The sequence below is a fragment of the Diospyros lotus genome, chromosome 3, assembly GCF_014633365.1.
Source record: "Diospyros lotus cultivar Yz01 chromosome 3, ASM1463336v1, whole genome shotgun sequence".
In the NCBI taxonomy this organism is placed as follows: domain Eukaryota; kingdom Viridiplantae; phylum Streptophyta; class Magnoliopsida; order Ericales; family Ebenaceae; genus Diospyros; species Diospyros lotus.
The window spans coordinates 30152504-30178828 of NC_068340.1; the positions used below are offsets into that span (position 1 = coordinate 30152504).

At 37.7% G+C, this 26325-nt stretch overlaps 1 protein-coding gene across 1 annotated transcript in view; it reads right to left on the reverse strand.

The window, feature by feature from the left end:
• The window catches only part of LOC127797274 (ATP-dependent zinc metalloprotease FTSH 10, mitochondrial-like), a 38116-nt gene extending 18871 nt beyond the window's left edge, over window positions 1–19245 (reverse strand). Inside the window, exons 1-2 of the mRNA XM_052330025.1 lie at window positions 18766–19245; window positions 18607–18678 (exon numbers count right to left, since the gene is read on the reverse strand). Of these exons, the coding sequence (XP_052185985.1) occupies window positions 18607–18678; window positions 18766–19030 (337 nt within the window). The 5' untranslated portion in view covers window positions 19031–19245. The remainder of the gene's footprint in view (window positions 1–18606; window positions 18679–18765) is intronic.
• Window positions 19246–26325: the final 7080 nt, after the last annotated feature.

A 26325-nucleotide genomic window follows, 5' to 3' on the forward strand; every position in this document is an offset into this window, starting at 1 on the left:
CCTAGAACAAATGGATGTGACCACTGCATTCTTTCATGGTGAATTAGAAGAGGACATTCTAATGGAACAACCTAAGGGATTTGAGGTTAGGGGTAAGAAGGAGCAAGTATGCTTGCTAAAGAAGTCCTTATATGGACTTAAAGCAATCCCCCAAGCAGTGGTATAAAAAATTTGATACATTCATGATCAACCAAGGCTTCAAGAGAAGTGTCTTTGATTGTTGTGTCTATGTTAAGCATATTTCATCTAAAATCTCAATATATCTCCTCCTGTATGTGGATGACATGTTGATTGCTAGTCAATCAAATGAGGAAATTCATATGTTAAAGCTGAAATTAAAATCAGCTTTTGAGATGGAGTTGAGATAAGCAAGGAAAATTTTAGGGATTGAAATAGTAAGAAATAGACAGGAGAGTTTAATCTAGCTATCCCAAAAGGCATACCTAGAGAAATTGATTAAGAGATTTCAAATGCATGATGCAAAGGAGGTAAATGTTCCCTTTGCCCAGCATTTTAAACCATCCCACAACCAATCACCTAGTGATGAAGAGAGCATAAGAGAAATGAGCAAGATTCCCCACTCTAGTACTATAGGTAGCCTCATGTATTGTATGGTGTGTACTAGATTGGATTTAGCACATGCTATGAGTGTTGCTATCAAATTTATGGCTAATCCAAGGAAGGAGCATTGGGCTGCTATTAAGTGAATATTTAGATACCTTAAAGGATCAATGAATATGGCTTTAGTTTATGGTAGAGTTAGTGTAGAAGATGAGCCTAATATACTAGGATTCACTTATGCTAATTATGTAGCAGATTTGGACAAAAAGAGGTCATCTACCGAGTATGTATTTAAGCTATGGAATGCAACTATAAGCTGGAAAACAAATTTGCAATCGGTAGTGGCTCTCTCAACCACTGAGGCCAAATATATAGTTGTTACAGAAGCTATAAAGGAGAGTCTATGGTTGAGAGGTTTAGTAAGTGAACTCTTAGGGAGAGATATTAAGGCAATCTTAAAGTGTGATAGCCAAAGTGCTATACACTTGGCTAAAAATCAAGCACACCATGAGAGAACTAAGCACATTGATCTTAGGCATCACTTTATCAGAGAAGTACTTGAAATAAAGGAAATAGATTTGATAAAGGTAGCAGGAGAAGAAAATGTTGTGGATATGTTCACTAAAGAAGTACCTATGTATAAGTTACATCATTGTTTGAGGCTCTTATATATTTGTATCTGTGAATGATCAATTTGTTTTCCAAGTCCTTAAAAGAAGAGCAATTGATGGAGTTGGATTCTAGAAGTCACTCATGCAAAATGGTGGAGATTTGTTGGGTTTTGCATTGAGTAAACTATCTAGAAGGTCAGAAGAAATCAGGAAATCCCTCGGGTGATTGAAGCGGCAAATTAAACTAAGTTAGGGAGAGGCTAGCTTATGTGTTCATTATGAGGAGTATTTTAGTCCTTGTGTAGCCTAGTGAAACAAGTCTTTGAAAAATTCCAGAATGCTTGCTTAATTAATTCCGAGAGGTTTAGAGAATATATACAAGTTCTGGCCTAATCTTTTTCCTATAAAGTAGGAAAGGATTTGAGCCATCTACTCCTAAAATCTAGGAAACACTATCTCCTAGAAATTAGGAGATAAAAACATATACAAAAGATAACATTTACAAATTATTTACAACAATTATCTACTACTAAAAATATCCTAGAATAATCTTTAATAACTACCGAGTCTTGTAAAGCTTCTCCACTCCTTTTCAATGTAGACTTCTTCTTCTTATAAATTCTCTCCTCCTTTTTCTAAATTCTAGTCCAACACTCCCCCCTAAGCTGGAGAATAGATAGAAGTCATTCTCAGCTTGCTAATTAGGAACTCAAAGATTGGTTTTGCAACCATTTTTGTTAGGACATTAGCCACTTGATCACCAAAAGGTACATAAGATAGATTTATCCCTCCTCCTTCAATCTCCCTTTTTATAAAGCTTCTATCAATTCTTACATGTTTCATTCGGTGATGTTGCACTGGATTTTTAACAATATTGATAGCAGATTTGCTATCACTAAATACCTTTATTTGTTGAGATAGAATTATCCTCAAGTCCTCCATTAATCTTTCTAGCCAAATCGCCTCGCATATCCCATGCGCAATAGCCCTAAACTCGACTTCAGCACTACTGCGAGCCACAATTGATTGCTTCTTGCTTCTCCATGTATCCACATTTCCAAATACCTTGGTACAATACCCTGAAGTGGATCGGTTGTCCTCTCTAGATCTAGCCCAATCTGCATCCACATAGCCTTCAATTCTCCTATTTTCAGATTTCTTGAACATCAATCCTTTCCCAAGTGTTCCCTTTAAATATCTTAGAACATGTTGAACAACCTTCATATGTTTTTTAGTAGGTGAATGCATATATTGGCTGCTAACACTCAGTGAATAGGCTATATCTGGCCTAGCTAGGAACAAATAAATTAATCTTCCAACTAACCTTTGATACCTCTCTTTGTCCACCGGGGCATCATCACCATTCTCTTCAAATTTCCAGCCTTTCTCTAGGGGAGTTCCAACTGGTTTGCAAGCTGTCATTCCTGTATCTTTTAGCTAATCCAAGGTATACTTCCGTTGTAAGATGAATAGGCCTTCTTTGCTTTGGGCTAGCTCCATGCCTTGGAAATACCTCATGGTTCCTAGGTCTTTTACTTCAAACTCAGCCTTCAATTACTTCTTTAGATTATCAATTTATTGCAAATCATCCCCTATCATAATAATATCATCAACATAAACAATCAATATAGCCATTTTTCCCTTTTCATTGTGCTTAATGAACAAGGTATGATCGGATTGGCCTTGTTTATATCCTAACCGGTTAAGTGTCATGCTAAATTTATGAAACCAAGCCCTCGATGATTGTTTGAGTCCATAGAGGGACTTCTTAAGCTTGCACACACTTCCACTATCAACTTCTTGCTCAAAACCAGGGGAAACCCTCATATAAATCTCCTCATCCAAATCGTCATTAAGGAAAGCATTCTTAATGTCAAATTGGAAGAGGGGCAATCAAAATTTATAGCAAGAGATAATAATACCCGAATGGAGTTTAGCTTAGCAACCGGTGCAAATGTCTCTTCAGAGTGAATGCCGTAGGTTTGAGTAAAGCCTTGTGCAACTAACCCAGCCTTGTATAGTTCAATACTTCTTTCAGCTTTGTGTTTTATTGTAAATACCCACTTACAGCCAATCAATTTCTTGTTTAGTGGCAGTGGAACCATCTCCCAAGTCTTGTTTCCCACTAAGGCAACCATCTCTTCCATCACGGCCATTCTCCACTTTGGATCATTCATAGCAATTTGAATATTCTTGGGGATGTCAATGTTGTCAATCTTAGCCACAAAACTCCTGAACTGTAGAGACAATTTTGCATATGTTAGATGATTAGACATTGGGTATTTAACACATGATCTTACCCCTTTCCTCAATGCTATAGGAATAGCCCAATCCAAATCATCTTCTTCTCTAGCATTGCTGTCAGCATCGAGTGGGGCTGCCCCCTTGTCATTATCAGTGTTTTCCTCTACAGGACCAGCCTCAAAAAATGATGGTTGGTCTTGCTTTGGTTTCGGCCAGGCTTTAGGTCTTCTTGAATAGAAGAATAAAGGGTTAGGGTTATTGTTTGTTGTAGGTGGGGGTGAAGGCTGATGTGGGGCTGAATCAGAATATGAGGCTGAGGTATGGGAAATTTCCGGCTCAATAGGGTTAGAGGGAGGTTCTACCAGTGTGTGATCATGAGACACTGAGCATTCTCCCCCTTGAGAACACACTAGTAGAAAAGGATCAATAAAAAACAAGGGAGGAGAAGGATTATTAGGGACTGTTTGAGGTGTGGTAATGGAATAAAATGGATGATCCTCATAGAATGTTACATCAGTGGGAACAAAAAATTTGTGATTAGAAGGACAATAACACTTGTATCCCTTTTGAGAGAGAGAATACCCCACAAAGATGCATTTTTGAGCCTTGGGGTCCAATTTGGTTCGGGATAGGGTATTGTTGTGAACATACACAATGCATCCAAAGACCTTTGGAGCAATAGAAAGAAAGGCAGAAATGTTAGGATATATAGTGCTAAGGATGCTAAGGGGCGTTTGGAATTGTAGGGTTTTTGAATGGAGACGATTGATTAAGTCGGCAACAGTGAGGACAACTTCTCCCCAATAGAAATGAGGAACATTTGTGGTAAACATCATAGCTCTAACCACTTCTAAGAGACGATGATTTTTCCTTCCAGCCACACCATTTTGTTGATGTGTATATGGACAAGAGCTTTGGTGAAAGATACCATGCCCAGCCAAGTAGTTTGTGAAATCATTTGAAAAATACTCTCGACCATTATCGGTTTGAAGGATTTTTATAGAAGTTTGAAACATATTCTCAATTAGCTTATGAAATATTTTGAATATGTTATAAGCTTCTAATTTTTCCTTCAATAAATACACCTAACAAGCCCTAGAATGATCATCTATGAATATAATAAACCATCTCGCACCAGTGATATTAGGGTGTTTAGAGTGTCCTCAAATATCACTATGAATTAAATGGAAGGGTTTAGAGTGTTTATACAATTGAATAGGATGATGCGATCTAGGTTGTTTAGCAAGAGTGCATTGTTCACATGTAAGAACCTGTTCTTTATTGCTGAAAAAAACAAGATACAAGAATTTAAGGTAAGGTAGGCTAGGGTGTCCTAAGCGTTTATGGCATAACAAGGCTTAGGCATTGGTGCTTACACTTAGGACAGCTTTATTTGAAGAGGAATTAGGAAGATCTTCTATAAGACAATAAAGACCGTCCATCACTTTAGCATTGCCAATCATCCTTCCCAAAGCTTGATCTTGAAAAACACAATAGGAAGGATAGAAAATTACATTGCAATTCATATCCTTAGTGATCCGACTAACTGATAGAAAGCACAGAATTGAACTTCAATTTTGACATACATACTATTCCCATACCCAAAACAGGTGAAGTGGTTCCATCGGCCATAGATACATTGAGGGATGAGTCACATAGGGTATAATCAATTACAGACCTTGCTGAATTTGTCATATGATCTAATGCACCCATGTCAATCACCCATATATTCTTAGAAAAATGCTTAGAAACCAATGAATAGTGTTGGAGATTACCTTGCAATGCTAGAGAAGCAGTGGACTGAGGATTATTGGTGCTTGGTTGGGCTGTACCTTGATTTAGGAGCCTATACAAGGCTTGAATTTGGTCTTCGGATAGATTCAAACTTGGTTTATTTTCTATTGGAGCCTCAGCATTGTAAGCTGATATGGGATTATCTTTCTTTGGCCGTGGCTTCCAATTTGCCGATTTACCATAGATCTTCCAACAATTTTCCTTAGTATGGTTGGGCCTCTTGCAATGGTGGCACCATAATTTTCCCTTCACTTGATTCCTTGTAAAAAATTCCCCTTGTTTAACAAACGCAAGGGCTGAATTCAGGTGGGGCAAAACTAGGTCTGATTGGTGTTTAAGCATCACCTTTCGCCTGCTCTCTTCCCTTCTAACTTCAGAAAAAACTTCCTTGAGAGATGGTAGGGGCTTCGTGCCCAATATCCTTCCCCGAACTTTATCCAAATCAAGGTTAAGGCCATATAAGAAGTCAAAGATTCTATCTTTCTCTATCATCTTATTATATTGAGTACTATTAGCCAGAGATTCCCAATTAAGTGTACAAAACATATCCCTCTCATGCCATAACTCCACCAAAGTATTAAAGTATTCAGTCACACTATTCATATCTTGTTTGGTTGTTCTAATAGCCGATCGAATTTCAAAACATTGAGAGAAATCCTCCAAATCTGAATACATCTCTTAGACTGATTCCCAAACTTCCTTGGTTGTTTTGTAGAATAGGTATGTTCTCCCTATTTTCAACTCCATAGAATTTATCAACCAAGCCATGATAGTGGAATTTTCTGCCTCCCAAAGACCATAGTTGGCTGCAGGAAATGATGGGGTAGGAATTGATCCGGTTAGATAACCAGATTTTTCTTTTCCTTTGATCACTAACATCACCGATTGAGACCATTCCCTAAAATTACTCTCATTTAGTTTATGTTGAGTAATTTGTAAAGGATGATTATCAATAGATGTTGCAGTGAGATTAGATGGCGCTGGAGATGGGATAGAAGTACTTGGAGAAGAGGTAGCAGAGGCCTCAGTTACGGTTGGGTTTGGATTAATTTCAGCCATGGATAAAACTAGAGTGAGTCATTGTAGTTTTCTGATCGAACAAGGCTCTAATACCATGAAACAAGTCTTTGGAAAATTCCAGAATGCTTGCTTAATTAATTCCGAGAGGTTTAGAGAATATATACAAGTTCTGGCCTAATCTTTTTCCTATAAAGTAGGAAAGGATTTGAACCATCTACTCCTAAAATCTAGGAAACACTATCTCCTAAAAATTAGGAGATAAAAACAGATACAAAAGATAACATTTACAGATTATTTACAACGATTGTCTACTACTAAAAACATCCTAGAATAATCTTTAATAACTACCAAGTCTTGTAAAGCTTCTCTACTCCTTTTCAATGTAGACTTCTTCTTTTTCTAAATTCTTGTCAAACACCTAGTATTAAACCTTGTAATTTCCACCCAAACTCTCTATAAATAGAAGGCATACGTGGGCTGTCACAAGGATCATCATTCTTTGTCTCTGAATGCGAGTGATATTGCTGTACAAGAGAGAAAAGGCTTTGTGAGAAGGAGAGTTCTTTGTAATCTCTATGTGTGCAGTGTACTCGTGTGATAGAGGATAAGAATCTTGTACTGTTTTCACCGGATTTCTAGTGGAATTGCTCTCAGATTTGTGGCTAGATATAGGGCAGTTTCCGCAACCTGAACCGGGATATATCATGCCCCTCTTGTGTTGGTTTGGTTGTATCTTTTCATTCTTTTCTTGTTCAATTTTGTTCTTGCATTTCAGTTTTTCATTTTCTGTTGTTGGTTTGATTCCAAGTAAAGAGTGTGAGAGATTGGCATAAATAATCCTAACAAAACCCACCCATATTAAATCAACTGCTTGCATCTGTTGCCAGCATCAACACCACCTCTGCCCCATCCTCCTCCTCTATATATCTCTAACATGATACTTATCCCTACTCTTGCAAATCCCCCTCAAACACAAACCATACACACCATCTCCGCCATCGCCTGTTAGTTAGAGGAAAAATACCTTCATACGTTTATTGATAGCCATCCTCTGCTTTTATACAAATCATATCCAGAAAAATTCAAAACAAATTCCAACTAACCTTCCTTAAAATCTGGAAGAACCCTATCCATAATCTTCTATAACTAATATCCCTTAGTTTAAATTTATTCAAAAGAAAATCAAACAACCTTCAACTAACATTCCTTAAAAACAGGAAAAACAATTGACTAAGTAAAAACTCATTTCATTAACACTCCTCCTTGAGTTTTTTCTGCAAGACTCCTAACTGTGCCCTTAAATCTTCAAATCTTGACTTTTGTAATCCTTTAGTCATAATATCAGCAAGTTGTGCCTCTAAACTGCAGTGCTCTAATTTGATTTCCTTATTTTGCTCAGCTTGCCTTAAAGCATGAAACTTCACCTTAATATGTTTGGACTTGCCATGAAGAACCGGATTTTGAGCCATAGAAATTGCAGACTTGTTGTCAACCTTAATAACAGTAGCTTCTTTTACATCCATCTCCAGATCAGCCATTATTTTCCTCAGCCAAATAGCCTGATTTGCAGCACCTGCTGCTGCTACATATTATGCCTCAGCAGAAGATTGCGCAACCACATCTTGTTTTTTTGAATGCCATGAAAATACACCTGATCCCAATGAGAATACATAACCAAATGTACTCTTCATATCATCAATACTCCCTGCCCAGTCACTGTCAGAGTACCCTTGAAGCATGCCATTTTCTGTTGAACTATACCAAATACCATAATATGCACTTCCTTTAACGTATCTCAATGCCTGTTTTGCAACTCCCAAGTGAACTTGGCCTGGAGACTGCATAAATCTGGATAACAGGCTCACTACATACATCAAGTCAGGCCTGGTAGCTGTCAAATACAACAAGCTACCAATCAAACTACTGTAAACAGTAGGATTAGCTTTCTCTCTACCTTCTTCCTTAGATAACTTCTCATTCTGCACCAATGGAGTAGCAACAGCTTTGCATTCTTCCATTTTGAATCTTTTAAGAAGATCACGGGCATATTTTTCCTGTGAAATGAAAATTCCAGTTGAACTTTGAAGAATTTCCATCCCTAGAAAATATTTCATCTCACCCAAATCGGACATCTAAATTTTTTTTCCATCGCAACCTTAAATTCTTCTAACATCAATTCATCATTTCCCGTCACCAACAAATCATCAACATAAAGTGATACAACTAGCAGCTCTTCCTTCTCCACCTTTCTAACATATAATGTAGCTTCATTTTCACTCCTCCTGAAACCACAATGAGTGAGATAAGCATCTATCTTGCTGTACCAAGCCCTAGGTGCTTGTTTCAGCCCATACAATGCTTTATGAAGCTTGCATACCATTTCTTCTGTGCTAGAAACTTCATAACCCTCAGGTTGCTCTACAAAGATCTCCTCTTGCAATTCACCATTTAAAAAAGCTGACTTTACATCAAGGTGAAAAATCTTCCATTTCAATTTAGCTGCTAAAGCCACTAAAAACCTTATTGTGTCATGCCTAGCAACTGGTGCAAAAGTGTCACTAAAATCAATTCCAGACTGTTGGGCATACCCCTTAACAACTAATCTTGCCTTCAGCTTGTTCACTGAGCCATCTGGATTTACTTTAGTTCTATAAATCCATTTCAGCCCTATCACATTTCTCTTCTCTAGTCTTTTGACTAGTTTCCATGTTTTATTCTTTTCAATCATTGTCATTTCTTCATTCATAGCTTGAATCCACCCTTTTGATCTTGCAGCTTGAGTGTAAGAAGTTGGGTCAGGAAACACAGCATTACACTTTTCATATATTTCAGCTATAGATCTGGTTCTTCTTCTAGACAACTCATCTGAATCTTCACTTGAATTTTCATCTTGGCTCACCACTTCAAAATCTGAATTTTCAACTTCAGTATTGGCAGCTGGAAATACTGAAGTATCTGATTGTGGTGCATGCTGCCCAACTACCCTTTTCTAACAATTCCAATAAGAATTTTCATCAAAGACTACATCTCTGCTGATGGTGATCGTTTGAGTTTGCAAGTTATAAAGCCTGTAACCTTTAGCTTGTGGACCATAACCCAAGAACACTCCCAATTCTAACTTTTGATCCAGCTTACTTCCTTTGACAGCAGGTATGTGTATATAGCATATGGAGCCAAAAACTCTCAAATGCTTTGCCGAAGGTCGTACACCACTCCAAGCCTCCACTGGTGTTTTACCATCCACTGTTGACGTAGGTAATCTATTCAGCAAATAAACTTGAACAATTTTCAGACTTGGATTTCTGATTGAAAAAGAACTCGAATGCACAGAAACTATTCTATCTCTTCTAGGATACAAGGCTACTTTAAATACAGCTATACTTCTTATCTCTTAGCTAAAGATTAGGGTATTTAAAATTAAAATACAATAACAGATTTGGAGTAATTCAAACTCCTATATTTTCGGATATATCTTCTGCTCTATCTTCTTATCTTCGTTGCATCTTTGAATTCCTTTCCCTTTGTCCGGCTTTATCTATTTTATTCTAGGATTATCTCCAACACTCCCCCTCAAGTTGGAGAATAGATATCCTTCATCACAGCTTGCCTCTAATCACTTCAAATCCTTATTTGTTCATTGTCTTGGTAAGAATATCAACTTCTTGTAGACACGTAGGGATATATACTAGGTTTATTCCTCCTTCTTCAATCTCTTGTCTGATGAAATGCCTATCAATTCTTACATGCTTCATCCGATCATGTTGAATTGGGTTATTTACTATACTAATGGCACATTTACTGTCACAATATAGTCTTGTAAGATCAGTATTAGGCATCTTCAAGTCATTCATGAACTTTCCTAGCCATATTACTTCACAAATGCCTTGGGCTATAGCTCGGTATTCTGCTTCAGCACTACTCCTAGCTACCACACTGTTTTTTGCTTCTCCATGTAATAAGATTTCCCCATAGTTTTGTGCAATAACCAGAAGTTGATTTGCTATCTTCTAAGGAACTAGCCCAGTCAGCATCTACGAACCCTTGAATTCTCCAGTCTTCGGTCTTTCTAAACAAAATACCTTTGCTAGGAGTCCATTTTAGATATCTTAGAATATGATAAGCTGCATCAAGATGTTTGCTAGTTGGTGAATGCATGTATTGACTTACTTTACTCACTGCATATGAGATGTATGGCCGTGTAAGAGACAAGTATATCAACCTTCCTCCTAATCTTTGATACCTTTCTTTGTCAACTGCTTTCTCAGCCTCATCTTCATTATATTTCCAGTTGGGTTCCAACGGTGTATTAGCTGGTTTACACCCCAACTTGCCTATTTCTTTTAATAGGTCTAGAGTGTATTTTCTTTGGGATATAAGGATTCCCTCCTTGCTCCTTGTTATTTCCATCCCAAGAAAATATCTCATCTTCCCAAGGTGTTTTACTTCAAAAAATTGTTGTAATTGCTCCTTTAATGCTGAAATCTCTTGTTTATCATCACCTGTAACGATAATGTCATTCACATAGACAATTAAGATAGTTTTAAGGCGATTAACAGCATGTTTAGTAAACAGAGTATGGTCAGACTGCCCTTGTTGATACCCTAGCTAATGCAATGTAGTACTAAACCGCTTGAACCAGGCCCTAGGAGATTGTTTCAGCCCATATAACGATTTTATTAATCTACAAGCCTTCCCTTTTTCTTCAAATCCGGGAGGCATTCTCATATATACCTCTTCTTCTAGATCTCCATTAAGAAATGCATTCTTTATATCAAGTTGGTGTAATTCTTAATCTAAGTTAGCTGCAATTGAAAGTAACACACGTATAGAATTGACCTTTGCAACGGGTGCAAAGGTCTCTTCATAATCTATACCTTGAGTTTGAGTGAATCCTTGGACACCAACTTGGCTTTATATCGTTCAATGCTTCCATCAATTCTATGTTTTACAGCAAATACTCATCTGCTCCCTACTATTTTCTTATTTTGAGGCAAATCTACCACTTTCCATGTACCATTTTTTACTAGGGCATCCATTTCCTCCATTATAGCTGCTTCCCAATCTAGTTTTTGTAGGGCATCATCAATATTTTTTGGAATCTGCACCTCATCCACTTTGATGGTAAATGCCTTGAAACTTTGGGACAATTGAGAGTACACCAAATGGTTAGTTATAGGATGTCAAGTACATGACCTTACTCCTTTTCTCCAAGCAATTGGAATATCTAGGTCGTATGGTTCAGCTTCTGCAGTCTCTGGTTCTGCATTGTTGAACTTGCTGGGAGCCTCAAATAGTGCTATTGATTCAGTCCTCTCTTCCTCTTCTTGTGTTGGACCTTGTCCCGGGGTTGATGATTGATCTTGCCTTGGTTCAAGATCCTTTCACCTTGAATATACTTTCATTGGCAATCGTGTTTTAGGCCCTGTTTCTGAAATATGTTGCTGCTACTGCTGTTCTTCTCCCCCTGAATCTGTTACATCATTCGAAATAGGAATAGATGAGGTCACTGTTTTAGGAAGAAGACTAACATCCCAACAATTATCCCTACCCTGATCTGCACTTGAAATCTCCCCCTGCAGATTGGTTGTAGGGTAATAAGACTGATGTTCTAGAAAGGACATCACAAGACACAAGGAATTTTTTTGTGTTAAGACAATAACACTTGTATCCTTGTTGTGTAGGAGAATAACTAACAAATACATACTTCAAGGATTTTGGATGTAATTTAGAGCTTTAGTTGTGAACATAAGCAGTACCGCCAAAAACTTTAGGGGACAAAGAGTTCAGAATGTGGGTAAGGTGAGGATATGAGGTAATGAGAGTGTTTAAAGGGGTTTTGAAACTAAAGACTTTAGAAGGTATCCGATTAATGAGATAGGCTAAAGTGAGAATGGCTTCTCCCCAATAGGATGTAGGCACAAAACTGGAAAACATGAGTGTTCGGGCTGTTTCGAGCAAATGCCGGTTCTTCCTTTCTGCCACACCATTTTGTTGGGGATTATAAGAACATGTGCTTTGGTGAAAAATACTATTGTCACTTAAATATGTCTCAAACTCGGATGAGAAGTATTCTTTTCCATTATTCGATCGAAGAATATGGATGGATGTGTGAAATAAGTTGCGGACCATTTGATGGAATTTTCTGAAAACTGTGTAAACTTCAGATTTTTCCTTCATCAAGAATACCCGACATACCCTGGTATGGTCATCAATGAAGGTGATAAACCAGCGAGTGTTAGTCAAATTTGGTATCCTAGTTGATCCCCATACATCACTATGGATTATGTAGAAAGGTTTGGTTGGTTTATGCATGAATAGGATGTGAAGATTTTGTTTGTTTAGCAAGAATATACTGTTCACAGTTAAAAGAATCACTCATTTTATTGTTAAATAAACGAGGATACAAAAGCTTTAAATGACGAAAATTCAAGTGGCCTAATCTCTTGTGCCATAAGTGAATATTAGAATCTAAAACAGCAGAAGAAAAAAATGAATTTTGTAACCTAGGGATAAGAACAGAAGCAGCAGCAGTAGCTGGTCCTTTCGCATAGTAAAGGCCTCTCTCTCCTCAGCATTGCCAATCATCCTCTCCGAAATTAGGTCCTAAAACACACATCGAGTATGAGAAAAAATTACTTTGCAATTCATATCTCTAGTGATTTTGTTGATAGATAGCAGGTTACATCTTAAAGAGGGCACATATAAGACAGATTTTAGCCATAAATCATTTAAGTACACTGAATCTTTCCCTTCAACATACGATATTGTACCATCTGCCATAGTCACCTTTATATTCCTATCACAACATTTGTAATCCACCATGCCACACATAGATCCGGTCATATGGTCGGAGGCCCCGTATCAACAATCCAATCAGTCCCATTTAGTAACTTAGAAAGATAGCAATTATAACTCTTACCTTGTGTCACTTGGGAGGTGGTTGGATTCATTACTTCCTCAGAATTGGAGGGTTTTGAAATCCCTGTTTGTTTAAAAACCTGCTGCAAAACCTCCAATTGATTAGAGGTTAAGGTAAAACTTTTACCTTCTTCTACATCCACTGCATAAACTGCTTGTGACCTCTTCTGATTCTGATTTCTCCCCTTCCAATTAGCAGGCTTCCCGTGTATTTTCCAGCAGGTTTCTTTAGTATGGTACAGTCTTTTGCAGTGATCACACCAAGGTCAATCTTTTGTATGATCTCCTCGAGGTGGTGTTGTCCTTTGCTTCAAGGCTGTAAGTGCTGACCCATCCTGATTATTGACCTCAGGAGCTGTGTTTAACATGACCTTTTTCCGACTTTGCTCCCTCCTAACCTCAGCAAAGGCCTCCTTGATGGAAGGGAAGGGTTTCATCCCTAGGAGCCTTCCGCGGACTTCATCTAAGTCCGGATTTAATCCACATAGGAAATCAAATACCCGCTCTTTCTCCACAATCTTTGCATATTTTACTCCATCCTTCGTACACTCCCATTGTATATCATAAAACAAATCCTTTCCTTGCCATAATTCAGATACAATATTATAGTATTCAGTCACCGAATGGTTACCTTTGCGAGTGGTTCTCAAAGCTGATCTTACCTTAAAGCATTGTGTTGTGTTCTCCATGTCTGAATATAGGCTCTGGACAGCATCCCATACGTCCTTTGCTATCTTGTAGAATAGATAGGTTCGCCCTATCTTTGACTCCATGGAATTGATGAGCCAACCCATCACTATAGAGTTTTCAGCATCCCATGCTTCATGCTCAGTAGTTTCAAGATTTGGCTGAGGTATTACTCCTGTGAGATACCCCATTTTTCCTTTGCCTTTCATCACCAACATAACCGACTGAGATCATTCCCGAAAATTGGTCCCATTAAGTTTATGTTGTGATTTGGAGAGTATTGTGATCTAACAAGAAGGGAGAAGGAGAAGGGATTGGAAGAATCGATCGAGAGGCTGTAAGAGGACCTATATTGGAGGTTGCACTTGTGGTTGAGGAGTCGGCCATCTTGAGAAAAGTTGGTGTGCTGATTATCAAGAACCAAGCTCTAATACCATGAACAATTTCTGATTGAAAAAGAACTCGAATGCACAGAAACTATTCTATCTCTTCTAGGATACAAGGCTACTTTAAATATAGCTATACTTCTTATCTCCTAGCAAAAAATTAGGGTATTTAAAATTAAAATACAATAATAGATTTGGAGTTATTCAAACTCCTATACTTTCTGATATATCTTCTGCTCTATCTTCTTTATCTTCGTTGCATCTTTGAAGTCATTTCCCTTTGTCCGGCTTTATCTATTTAATTCTAGGATTATCTCCAACAAAACTGCACAATAAACTGCTTCTGCCCAAAACTTTTGAGGTAGCCCTTTTTCATATAACATGCACCTCACCATTTCAACCACTGTCCTATTTTTCCTCTCCGACACACCATTCTGCTCAGGAGTGTACCCTACAATCAATTGATGATTAATTCCCAAATCATCACAATATTTTATAAACTCATTTGAATTATATTCCATGCCATTATCCGACCTCAAGATCTTTAGTTTACTTCCACTCTGTGCTTCTGCCATTACTCTGAATTTTTTGAACACAGATAATACTTGTGACTTGTGACTCGCAAAGTATACCCATGTCATTCTAGTTAGGTAATCAATAAGCAACACAAAATACCTGCTCTTACTCAAGGATTCAGTTTTCATAGGCCCGCAGACATCTTAGTGTATTAATTCAAGCTTTTCCTTGGCCCTCCATGAAGAACTAATAGGAAATGGCTGCCTATGCTGCTTTCCCATTTGACAAGAGCCACAAACGGCAGTAGGAATTAAGATTTCAGGCAAATCCTTAGTTAAGCCTTGATTGTGCAATTTGGTGAGTGCAGCAAAGTTAAAATGCCCATATCTTTTATGCCATAACCATGACTCATCATCTTTCACAAAATTAACTCGTTCACCAACAGAATTCCAATTCAAAGGAAAACTTTTATCAACCATAGGCAATTCAACAATCAGCACATCATCAAAATCATAAATAAAGAAACATTTGTCCTTAAATGTCAATGAATAGTTATTTTGAAGCATTTGAGCAACACTTAGCAAATTATGGGCTAGGCATGGAATATAGAGAACATCATGTATGTATTTGGTACCTTCTTTTGTTTGCACAGCCACTGAACCCTTTCCTTGAGCTTCAACCACATCACTGTCGCCTAGTTTCACCTTGGTCTTGACAGTTTTATCCAACTGGTTGAAGAGTTTTTCATCCTTTAACATGTGACTTGTATAGCCACTGTCAATGAACCAGATTTGCTTTCCTACTATTTGTGAACTTTGAGACACCATGAACAAGCTGGCTTTAAGCTCTTCTTCTTCTTTTTCTTCTTCTTCTTCTTCTGCTGTATAGTTAGCTTTCAGAAATGGTTTTTCTTGGCCCTGGTTTTGCTTGACTCTGCAATTCTTCTCTATATGACCCATTTTCTTACAAAATCTACATTGGATAGGTGGCTTCTCCTTAAACCAGCAAAATTTTTCTAGATGATTCGTCCTTTGACAAAACCTGCAGGGAGGAAACTTTCCTTTGTTCGTAGACTCCTTTGAACTAGAAACTGCCTTTTCTTTACCTGACTTGTCACCAGAATATTTCTTCCACTCCTTCTTAGATTGCCTTCCTTTTTGCTTGGCTTGAAATGCCCCTTCAGTCACCTCTCCATCCCTTATAATTGATATTTGCACTTGAGTTTGTAATTTGCTTATCAATTCAGCAACTGTCAATGTCTTGAGGTCACAAGATTCTTCTATTGCTGAAATTTTGGACTCAAACTTTGTAGGTAAGCTTATCATCATTTTCTCTACCACTCTTTCATCAGGAAATGCTTCTCCTAGCAACCTTATCTTGTTCACAAGCTCAAGAACCTTGGATGAGTAATCTTTGACTGATTCTTCATCCTTCATTTTCAACATTTCAAACTCCCTTTTAAGTGTCAAGAGTTTGACAATCTTCACCCTATCACTGCCTTCAAACTCTTCCTTCAATTTTTGCCACACATCCTTAGGTGTCTCACAAGCCATTATCCTAGTGAAAATCACATCTGAAAGTGCGAAATGAATGCAGGTAAGAGCCCTTGGTTTTCTTGCCTTAAGCTTCTCATGAGCCCTTATCTGTGCCAACGTTGGATTAGGACCAAGTGCAGGAGGATCAGCTCCATCTTCAACTACATCCCATAAGCTTAAAGCCTTTAGATAAGCCGTCATTTTTATCACCCATATGTGATAATTTTCCCCCGTAAACAGAGGAGGACCTATAGCTGGTAAACTAGTAGAAGCCATTGATCACTCACCCTCTCACAGATCCCTCAAGAAGTACAACTCTGATACCATATGTTAGTTAGAAGAAAAATACCTTCATACGTTTATTGATAGCCATCCTCTGCTTTTATACAAATCATATCCAGAAAAATTCAAAACAAATTCCAACTAACCTTCCTTAAAATCTGGAAGAACCCTATCCATAATCTTCTATAACTAATATCCCTTAGTTTAAATTTATTCAAAAGAAAATCAAACAACCTTCAACTAACATTCCTTAAAAACAGGAAAAACAATTGACTAAGTAAAAACTCATTTCATTAACATCGCCATCGCCATCGCCATCACCACCCACCAAAGTGTAGCAAACATGAGCAAAATTGTATATAAATCATCTCCACTACAACCATAAAAAGGTACAGGGGAGAGAGGGTTGGGTTAGGTCTGTTTGGGAAGGGGGTAAGTGACAATGGTGAGGAAAGGGAGTGTTATTTTTATCACAGTTTTTGTTGAAAATTGTCTCGAGTTAGTGATAGGATTATGTGCAGTGTTGGTTATGGGGTAGTTGACAGGCGGGTGGCACTCTTGTAATATTAGTTATTAGTGGAAGGCAAATCTGATAATTTCATAACCGGCCCTAGGAAATATCATCCTATTTTCTATAAATAGGGCAGAGGGAGCTAAGGGTTGATTTATCGTATATTCTCTTTTTGTTTCCACGAGAACCAAGAGAGTGAGAAAGTTGTGAGTTAGAATAGTCTTGTTCATTCTTGGGAAAGCTTGTATCATGGGAGAGAGAAAGGGAAAGTCATGTACTGTTATCCATCAATAAAGAAGGCTGCTCGGTGGTGGTTTCAAGGCTGGATGCAATGCCATTCACGTGGCATGAACCAGGATAAAATTGTCTCTCCCCATGTGGGTTGTGTGTTTCATTTCTTGTTCTGTTCTTGATTAATTTCTATGATTTATTATATGTTTTGAGTTGTGGTGTGTTGGCCAGTGAGTTGTGAGTGATTGAGGGGTGTTTGATCGGTTTCTTGGAGGATTACAAGGCTGCCAGTGCTCCCAATTATAACAGTTTTGGATGGATCTGTGAAGATACTTTGGGTGGCAAGAAGCATGAATTGAGAGAAAGAGACAGAGAAAGGGCTCGATTGGAAGGAATGGTGGGTTGCAGAAAGTCCAAAGAACAGTATCATTCTACAGAGAGGTTTAATTGTGACAGAGTAGAAGATTAAGTTAGAACCATGCCTGTTTAGAATCTAAATTTCAGCCGACCCTGTAATTAGATTTAGTATATGCAATTTTGCTAACATTTTCCGACCACCCTAACGAGAGACTGTTCAAGTATATTTTAAAGGGTTCACCAATTTATTCATCTTTTTTAGCACTCAAACAATGTCAGCTAAATGCTTTTGAGGAAGGGAAACTATTAGTAATTTTTGCATTAAAGGTTCATGGAAGAGCCTCTACCAGAAAATAACAGTCCAAAATAATCGTGAAAGCCAGGTCCAGAGCCAGTCCTAGTTATCTTCTAGCAAAAGGGTAACTAACAAGTAGCCTTCATTCATCATTCTATTTGACAAAATAAAGTTTTAACAGTTTATCCCACTTCTTATATACCTGAACATATATGTGGACTTCCAGGAACTAGTTTTTGTAGGGAGGAAATACAATAATGACAAAATGTGACTCAAGGCAGAATGCCTTTTTGGCGTTTTTTAAGACAACTCGTCTGTCACCTAGAAGCTTCGTCTTCACTTTCCCAAGTATGTTCTCTCGAGCTTTAACCTAGTACATCGCCTGTAGATTAAGTAACCCTCGACTTTTTGTGTTAAAGGTTAGGGTTGCATTAGGTAGCCAAAAGCCCATGATGCAAAACTGTCAGGTTCTTTAACATAGATTGTAAAAAGATAATCACCGGAGAATCAATAGATATTCAACAAATAAATACTCTTACTTTCTCTTCCACCTTCTCTAGACACCGAAGCGGCAGAAATGTTCCAACATTTTTCCATCAATCAGGGAATGTAACACCGCATCCTTAATTGCAAACAATAAAACTGTAAACTGAATTACCTTTCGACTCTGATTTTCGCCCGTTTTCTTTGGGGATTTCCTTCTTATTCTTCGGGAAAAAATTCTCATAATCTACAAATAAATAAAAACAAATAAATAAATAAACGAAGAGACTGCTCCATCCAACAAAAATAGCGAACACAGCGACAAAATTCTTACTCTTCTTTTTGGGAGCTTCACTTGAGAAAAACCTTCGAAGCTTAGGGTTCGCAAGCACGTGATTCAAATCGGACAAATAGTAGGGCTTGGAAACAAACTCCCTATTGCTCCTTATTGAAGTCAAATAGCCCCTCAAAAACCCTAATTTCTCATCAAATTGAACAAGTCGCGTATCCCCCTGATGCCAGGGTGTATATCCAGAGCGGGAGAGAGCTGTTGAACGAGTCGATCGCGACAAGGAGCGTCCAATCCTGGAAAATATCATTCTTCGGCGGAACGGGAGAGCAACTGGAAAACGAATCCACGGCTGTTGCTGAAGAAGGCGTACAGACAGGCGATTGAAGCTACGATATGTAGGACCTGGACAACAGTGGCATGAACGTTTCGGAAAATCGATGGCAGCGACGATCAAACCCGGATGAGTAAGGAATCGTTTGGGGGATTTTGGATATTTGTTGTTGGAAAAGTAGAGCCAGAAAGGCTTATAGTTTGCAAGGGAAATATGGATATATTTTTTATATTTTTTATTTTTAATATTTAAATTTGAATTATTTAAATATAAAAAATAATATATATATATATATACATATAACTTATTATTATTATTTTATTTAATTACTACTCTTTAATGTTAGTATTACTATTACCTTTGATTTCTTTTATTAATTTATTTAATAGACTTGGCTTGGGACACAATCCAAGCCACGTCCCATGCGTTGATTGACTTTTTCATTTTTCTTCTTTTTGGGTCTTTTCCATATTTCTATTTAATTATTTTATCCCCGGAGCCTGACAATGATGTCATGCATTAGCACAAGGAATTGAGGCAAATCTGGGTGCCGCGGACTCCTGGCTAGACATGGCCAAAATTGAACCGGACCGGCGGTTCGAACCGGAACCGGACCGGCCGGAACCGGACCCGGAACCGGCCGAACCGGAACCGGAACCGGAACCGGACCGAACCGGCGAAATTCGGTCCGGTTCCGGTTCAAGGTTCCGGAGAACCGGAACCGCCGGTTCCGCGGAACCGGAACCGCCGGTTCCGCGGAACCGGAACCGGAACCGCCGGTTCCGGTCCGCGGAACCGGAACCGGAACCGCCGGTTCCGGTCCGCGGAACCGGCCCCCCTCCCCCCCCGTGCGCGTGCGGCCGCGCACGGTGCACCCCCCCCTCCCCCCGTGCGCGGCCCCCCCCCCTCCCCCCCGTGCGCGGCGCGCCCCCCCCCCCCCCCCCCCCCCCCCAACGGTCCAAATTGGACCGTTGGACAGCCCCCCCCCCCCCCCCCCCCCCCCAACGGTCCAAATTGGACCGTTGGACGACAGCCCCCCCCCCCCCCCCCCCCCAACGGTCCAAATTGGATTGGACCGTTGGAACCCCCCCCCCCCCCTCAAACTTTTTTTTTTTTTTTAAATTTTATAATTCCTATCTATATATACCCCTCCCTCCCCCACTCATTTTTCACACTTTCTCTCTATCTCTCTCTCTCTCTCTCTCAAGTCTCAAGCTATTATTATTCTCTCAATTTTGTCTCTCATTTAATATTTTAATTTCAATTTCTTCAATCTTCTCATTTTGTTATTTATCAATTTATTCAATTATATTATTAATTATTTATTACTTGTTACTATATTATTTTATCATTATTATATTTTTTTATTATCATACTTTTTTCAAAAAAATGGCAAGTGAAGGTAGAAATGTTGAAAATGTTGAGTTTGAAGCTCAAAATTTTCAAACACAAGAGAGTGAAACTCAACAAAAGGGAGGTGGAAAAATTTCTACTTCTGATATTTTTAATATTCATTTCAAGAAAACACCAAAAGGAGATGGTAAATTTGATGTATCTTGTAATTATTGTAATCAAGTATACAAATTCAAGCAAGGAGGTGGATATGGTACTTTCGCCCGACATTTGCAAACAAAGCACCCGCTCAAGGTTGGATTGAGCCGCGATCAAACACAAATATCCGGGTTTGCTACCTCTTCAAACTCTCCTCAATTATTTCATTATAATGAAGCTAATTGTAGGTCTGGTTTAGCTGAAATGGTAGCAATTGATCATTTATCTTTTAGTTTTGGTGAAAAATTAGGTTTTACTCGATTTTGTCAAAACTTTGTTAATCCTAGTTTTAAATCAATTCCTAGAAATACTTTGAAAAGGAATTTGTTAAAATTGTTTAAAAACTCAAAAATTGAATTGATAACATATTTTCAAAACAATAATATTAATGTTTCTATTTGTAGTGATATTTGGAGTGATCATTGGCAAACTCATTCATATATGGGTATTACTTGTCATTGGGTTGATGAAAATTATGTTTTACAAAAAAGAATTCTTGCGTATCGATGTTTTGATGAAAGTCATAATGCTGAAAATATTTGTAGAATAATTCAACAAATTTTACAAGAATATAGATTAGTTAATAGAATTTTTTCAATTTCTTTTGATAATGCATCGGCTAATACTGCTTCTATTAATGAATTGAAAAGAATTTGCCAACCAAATTTTGGTGGAAGATTTTTTCATGTTAGATGTGCATGTCATGTTTTAAATTTATGTGTTCAAGATGGTATTAAGTCACTTAATTCTTATTTAGATCCAATTAGAAATGTTATTTCTTATATTTGGGTACACCCTCGAACTGCAAAAGCATGGGCACATTTTTGCACCTCCAATGGTCAAACCCCAAAACGTTTTTCAAAAGATGTCCCTACTCGTTGGAACTCAACTTTTAAATTACTTAATCAATCTTTTGAATATAAAGATTTATTGTGTTCTTTTGCAGCAAATTATATTCCACAATATCCTATTTTTCCAACTATGTGGAATGTTTGTAGTTCAATTTTGAATATTTTACGAATTTTTAATGATGCTACTCATACACTTAGTAGTGTTTATAAACCAACTTCACATCAATTTTTAATAGAAGCAATGAATGTGGCCGGTGTATTAATGGAAGGAATTAATGTTGAAGAAATTTGTCATGCTGTTTTAGAAATGAGAGAAAAATGGTTACGTTATTATCAATTTATTCCTGAAATTTTTCTTGTTACTATGGTATTTGATCCTAGGTGTAAATTTGATGGTTTAATTGAGTGTTTGTCTAACTATTATTCGTTGTTAGGATTAGAAAATAATGAAGAAATTGATGTGAATATTATAATTTCTAAGGTTAGAACTTTATGCAATCAATTATATGAAGCATATGTTATTGCTCCTAGTAGTGAAGAATCATTTCCATCCATGGCTCCGCATTCCTCTTCCTCCCAACCAATGAAATGGGGTCATAAATTTTTAGATCAAAGGAGGAAAAAACCTAGATCGAGCTCACATTCGGAGCTCGAAACTTATCTAACCACAGTTTTTGAGTTTGGTGATGATACAGGTTTAAATTTTGAAATTTTGGAGTGGTGGAAAAGGCACAAGGAGACATTTCCAACTCTTGCAATTATTGCAAGTCAACTTCTTGCAGTTCCAGCTTCAACTGTAGCCGTTGAACAAACATTCAGTAGTGGAGGCAACATTTTGGACGAAAGAAGATCAAGATTGGCTCCAGAATCATTGGAAGCTCAAGTTTGCCTCGATGATTGGGAAAGAGCTAACATGCGACGTCAAGAAGAACTTATCCATTCATCATCATCTGACGAATGGGTTAATGATGGTTCAACAACGGCGACTTCCGACTCCAATGAAGATGCGTAGGATCCAAGTCCATATTTTATTTTTTTTCACATTTGTAAAAATTAATTACTTGTATTACATTTTTGTTGTAATTATTTTTTAATGAAATTAAGTCTAATTCTATTTTTTATTTTTTATTTTTCACATTTGTAAAAATTAATTACTTATATTACATACTTGTTTAGTTGTTTTAATTATTTTTAATGAAATTATTACTTATATTTCTTCAATTTTTAGTAGTGTTTTTTTATTAAAAATATGGTTGAGAATATTTATATTTACAATTACATTTAACAATTAAAAATCGAAACCAAACCGAACCGAACAACGGAACAAGGACCAAAATTGAATACAACAATATTTAAAAAAAAATTAAAAAAATTCGGTTTGAACCGGAACCGGAACCGTTGACCGAACCGGCTCAAACCGTTGACCGAACCGGTCCAAACCGTTGACCGAACCGGCACGAACCGGAACCGGAACCGAACCGTCCCAAACCGCCCTTGGGCGGTTCGGTTCAGGTTCAAAGATTTCTTGAACCGGAACCGGCGGTTCATGAACCGGAACCGGCGGTTCATGAACCGTGGCCATGTCTACTCCTGGCTGGCTGGCTGCTGCTGCTGCTGAGCTTATCCGTACGGTTCCAAATTCACTTTTTTTTTTATAATTTTATTAGTCAGAGAAAGTTAATAGTTGTAGTTTTAATAAATATTTTTTATTTTTAAATAAAGTATAATAATTTTAAAATTAAAATAATACATCTTTAAATAAAGATTAAATGTGATTTAGTTGGACACTCGCAATTAATATGCCTACAACTATAGCAAAAAACATAAAATTTGTATTTAATTATTTATACATCATCATATTATCTTATTATTATGTAAACAAACTCTTATACAATTGTCCTATGCTTTACATGCATATTACATTACAGGAAAAACAAAAGCCAACTCGCAAAGGGCATCCACATTTTTTGTACTTGAGGCCCATTATGAGTTGGACCAGACTGCAGAAGCTGGGCCGATCCGCCACTGTCTAACATTCACTTTCTAATATTTTTGCATGTATAATATTATACGTGTCCAAGCCCAACCATCGCTCTCTTTTCTCTCTCTTCTTCCCGATCAGATCGTTGTCCTACAATAGAAGTCTAACCAACACTTGGAGAGCCAACCTTCAACCAACAATTTCGAGTTTTGTTTTTGATAATGATAACACCATTCAAACAATACCGACCCACATGACATATTGCAAAGCACTCGGAGAAGGTAGAGGGTCCCGAGGCTCAGTTCGAGCAATATTTGATTGTTCAATGATATGTTCGGCACAAGTTCATTCCTTTCGTTTGCTTGTTAGTTGGGTTCCAGGTACACTGTGTCTTTATATATTAATATTATGCAATTCATGTATAGACTTATGGTATTTGATTTTTGACACCATAAAATTAAGATAAACTAGATTTATTTGCATCTTTTTTTTTCTGAGTATTACATTTAATCTTTTTCTTTTGTGGCCTACGGTTCACAGTTCCTTGTCTCAATCAATGGTTTTCATGGTCTACTTGCTGTCCTGTTTTAACAGAGTTCGATAAAAATCTTCTTCTAATGCCATCACTAGGAGAACTTTACACAAAATTAGAACTTTCCACAAATAAATTGTTGGTTGTGAAGCATCAAACAGCGTCATTGGTTTTTAGCTGTTTGGAGGGCCTCGTGCTGCAACCGCAGACTACCATTTGGCAGCTGCAGGATGGCAACACGTGGCAATCATCCGCTGCTCCTTGATGGAGTCTGATTGTCCTTTCACCCGATTGCCTTATCTCGCCTGTTGGTATACCCTAAGCATCTGTCATCTTTGTTGGGATAATCATCGTGCTTGCACGATTTGATCTCAGCTCTTCTCTCATGCTTTATGAGGTTTGATCCCAGCAATTTATCATCATTTTTAATTTTGCTCCTCGGGATGTGAACCAGTAAGACGAATGAGACGAAATCAAAAGAAAGAAAAGGGAAAAGAAGATCATTGAGAGGGGTTCTTTCGCTGGCTTCGGGCTAGGGTTTCTAGTGGGTGTTCTTCATTCCCTGTAAATGTTCTGTGTAGATTCTTTTGATTATATGGTTCGATAGGTTTGCCTTTAATCTGTATTTTGTAATTATTGGGCATTTTGTTTCTTGAACCATTGTTTGTACAGAGGGTTTATGAGGGTATAATTTCTGATTCATTACTTAGTGCAGTGAGACCTTCTCACCAGAGCTAAACATGGACATAGCCTCTTTTTGAGGTGAACCACGGTAAAATCCTTGTCTCCCTTTATTATTTTTCGTTTCTGTTCTTGTCACAGTTTGTGTATATTTTGATATCGAGCTTTCTGTTGTTGCTATTTTTAATCTACGATTGATTCGTATTCGGTGGATATCCTAAGGTTTTGTTGTCTAACCCCAACATAAATAAATAAATCCAAACTAAAACTCCAACCAAATTATATTGCAAACTAGAACTCGGTTCCAAAATGCAACCGCTGTGGAAACTCTGCTGGCCCAGCAACGGGGCAGTAGGAACTGCTTTGTTCTCAATAGCGGTTCACTTTCCCTCAGCCGACGTTTCCCCTCTGCTCTGCGTGATGTGGCAGAGAATTTTAGTTTGGGAAATAATTTTATTGGAATTTTAGTTTTGAGTTTTTATTTTTATTTTTATTTTTGTTAAAAAGTCATCACTGGGACGTACTTGGATAGGCTTGCAATATCATCCTTTTAACAGTTTTTATATGTGTGTGTGTGTGTGTTTTATATAGTTTATAAGACTGTGTGATCATCGATAAGGTCTACAATTATAAACAAGGTTTCATGCAATCCATCTTTTTGCACTGTTCTTTATTCTCAAGATTATCCGATCTCTTTTGGAAGACGAACATTCATTGGCTTCTTTTTGTATTCAGTTTATCTTCCTTGATTATTATCCATACAGATTTCTCAGTGTATATTTGGCATCAGATTGTACTGGTTTATATGAACATATCAGTAAGTTTAAGCTTCACATGTACCATAATGTAAAGTTTTGATTTGGATTTTGTGTTGAATCGGTGTGTGAGATTGATTTGGATGGCTTTGGTTATTCAAATGTTAAGGTTTGTCAGGTAGATTTTCACGAACATTTCTGCCATTTATATGGTGTACGTTTTTATGGTTCACTCAAGCAGAATTTTTCTGCATTTTTGCTGCTACTTATGATCAATGGTAACAACAAATAAATATCAATACGTACACACTCATTGTGATAGCAGGATGTTATCGCAATCGAATGAGAGCATGAGATTGATTTGGATGCTATTAGTTCATTCAATTTTTTAATGGTTGTCAGGTAGTTTGCCCCCATCTTGTGCACCCTTTATGTTGGGAAAAAACTCTCGCACAAAGCCAAACAATTTTCTGTTAGCCTGAAAACCAAATCACAAAGTAATAGCAACAAACACAAGAACAGAAAAATAGAACTTCTATGTGAACACCAATGAAGGTTTCAGCTATTCAAGGCTCATATCAGAAAATCATCACCTACAGTGAACCGTCGAGAAGCTCTCCCAATCCGAAATCCCAATGGCCCAGCTCGGTACCAGCACACAGCATAGGAGATCACACAGAAATGGTTCACTCAGAGACCCAACGATTTCCACTCGGTTTCTCTTCTTTTTCACACCCTTCGTCCCATCAAACCCACAAAGGTTTTATAGCCATCAAGAGGTAAACCGAAAGCCAGCAAAAAATCCGTCAAGAAGGATAAAGGAACCAAGCTTTCGGAAGAGATAGGGATGGCGAGATAGGAAGAGAGGATAAGCTAGGTTTTTGGACGGAGTCACAAACGGCCAGGATAGAACTAGGTCA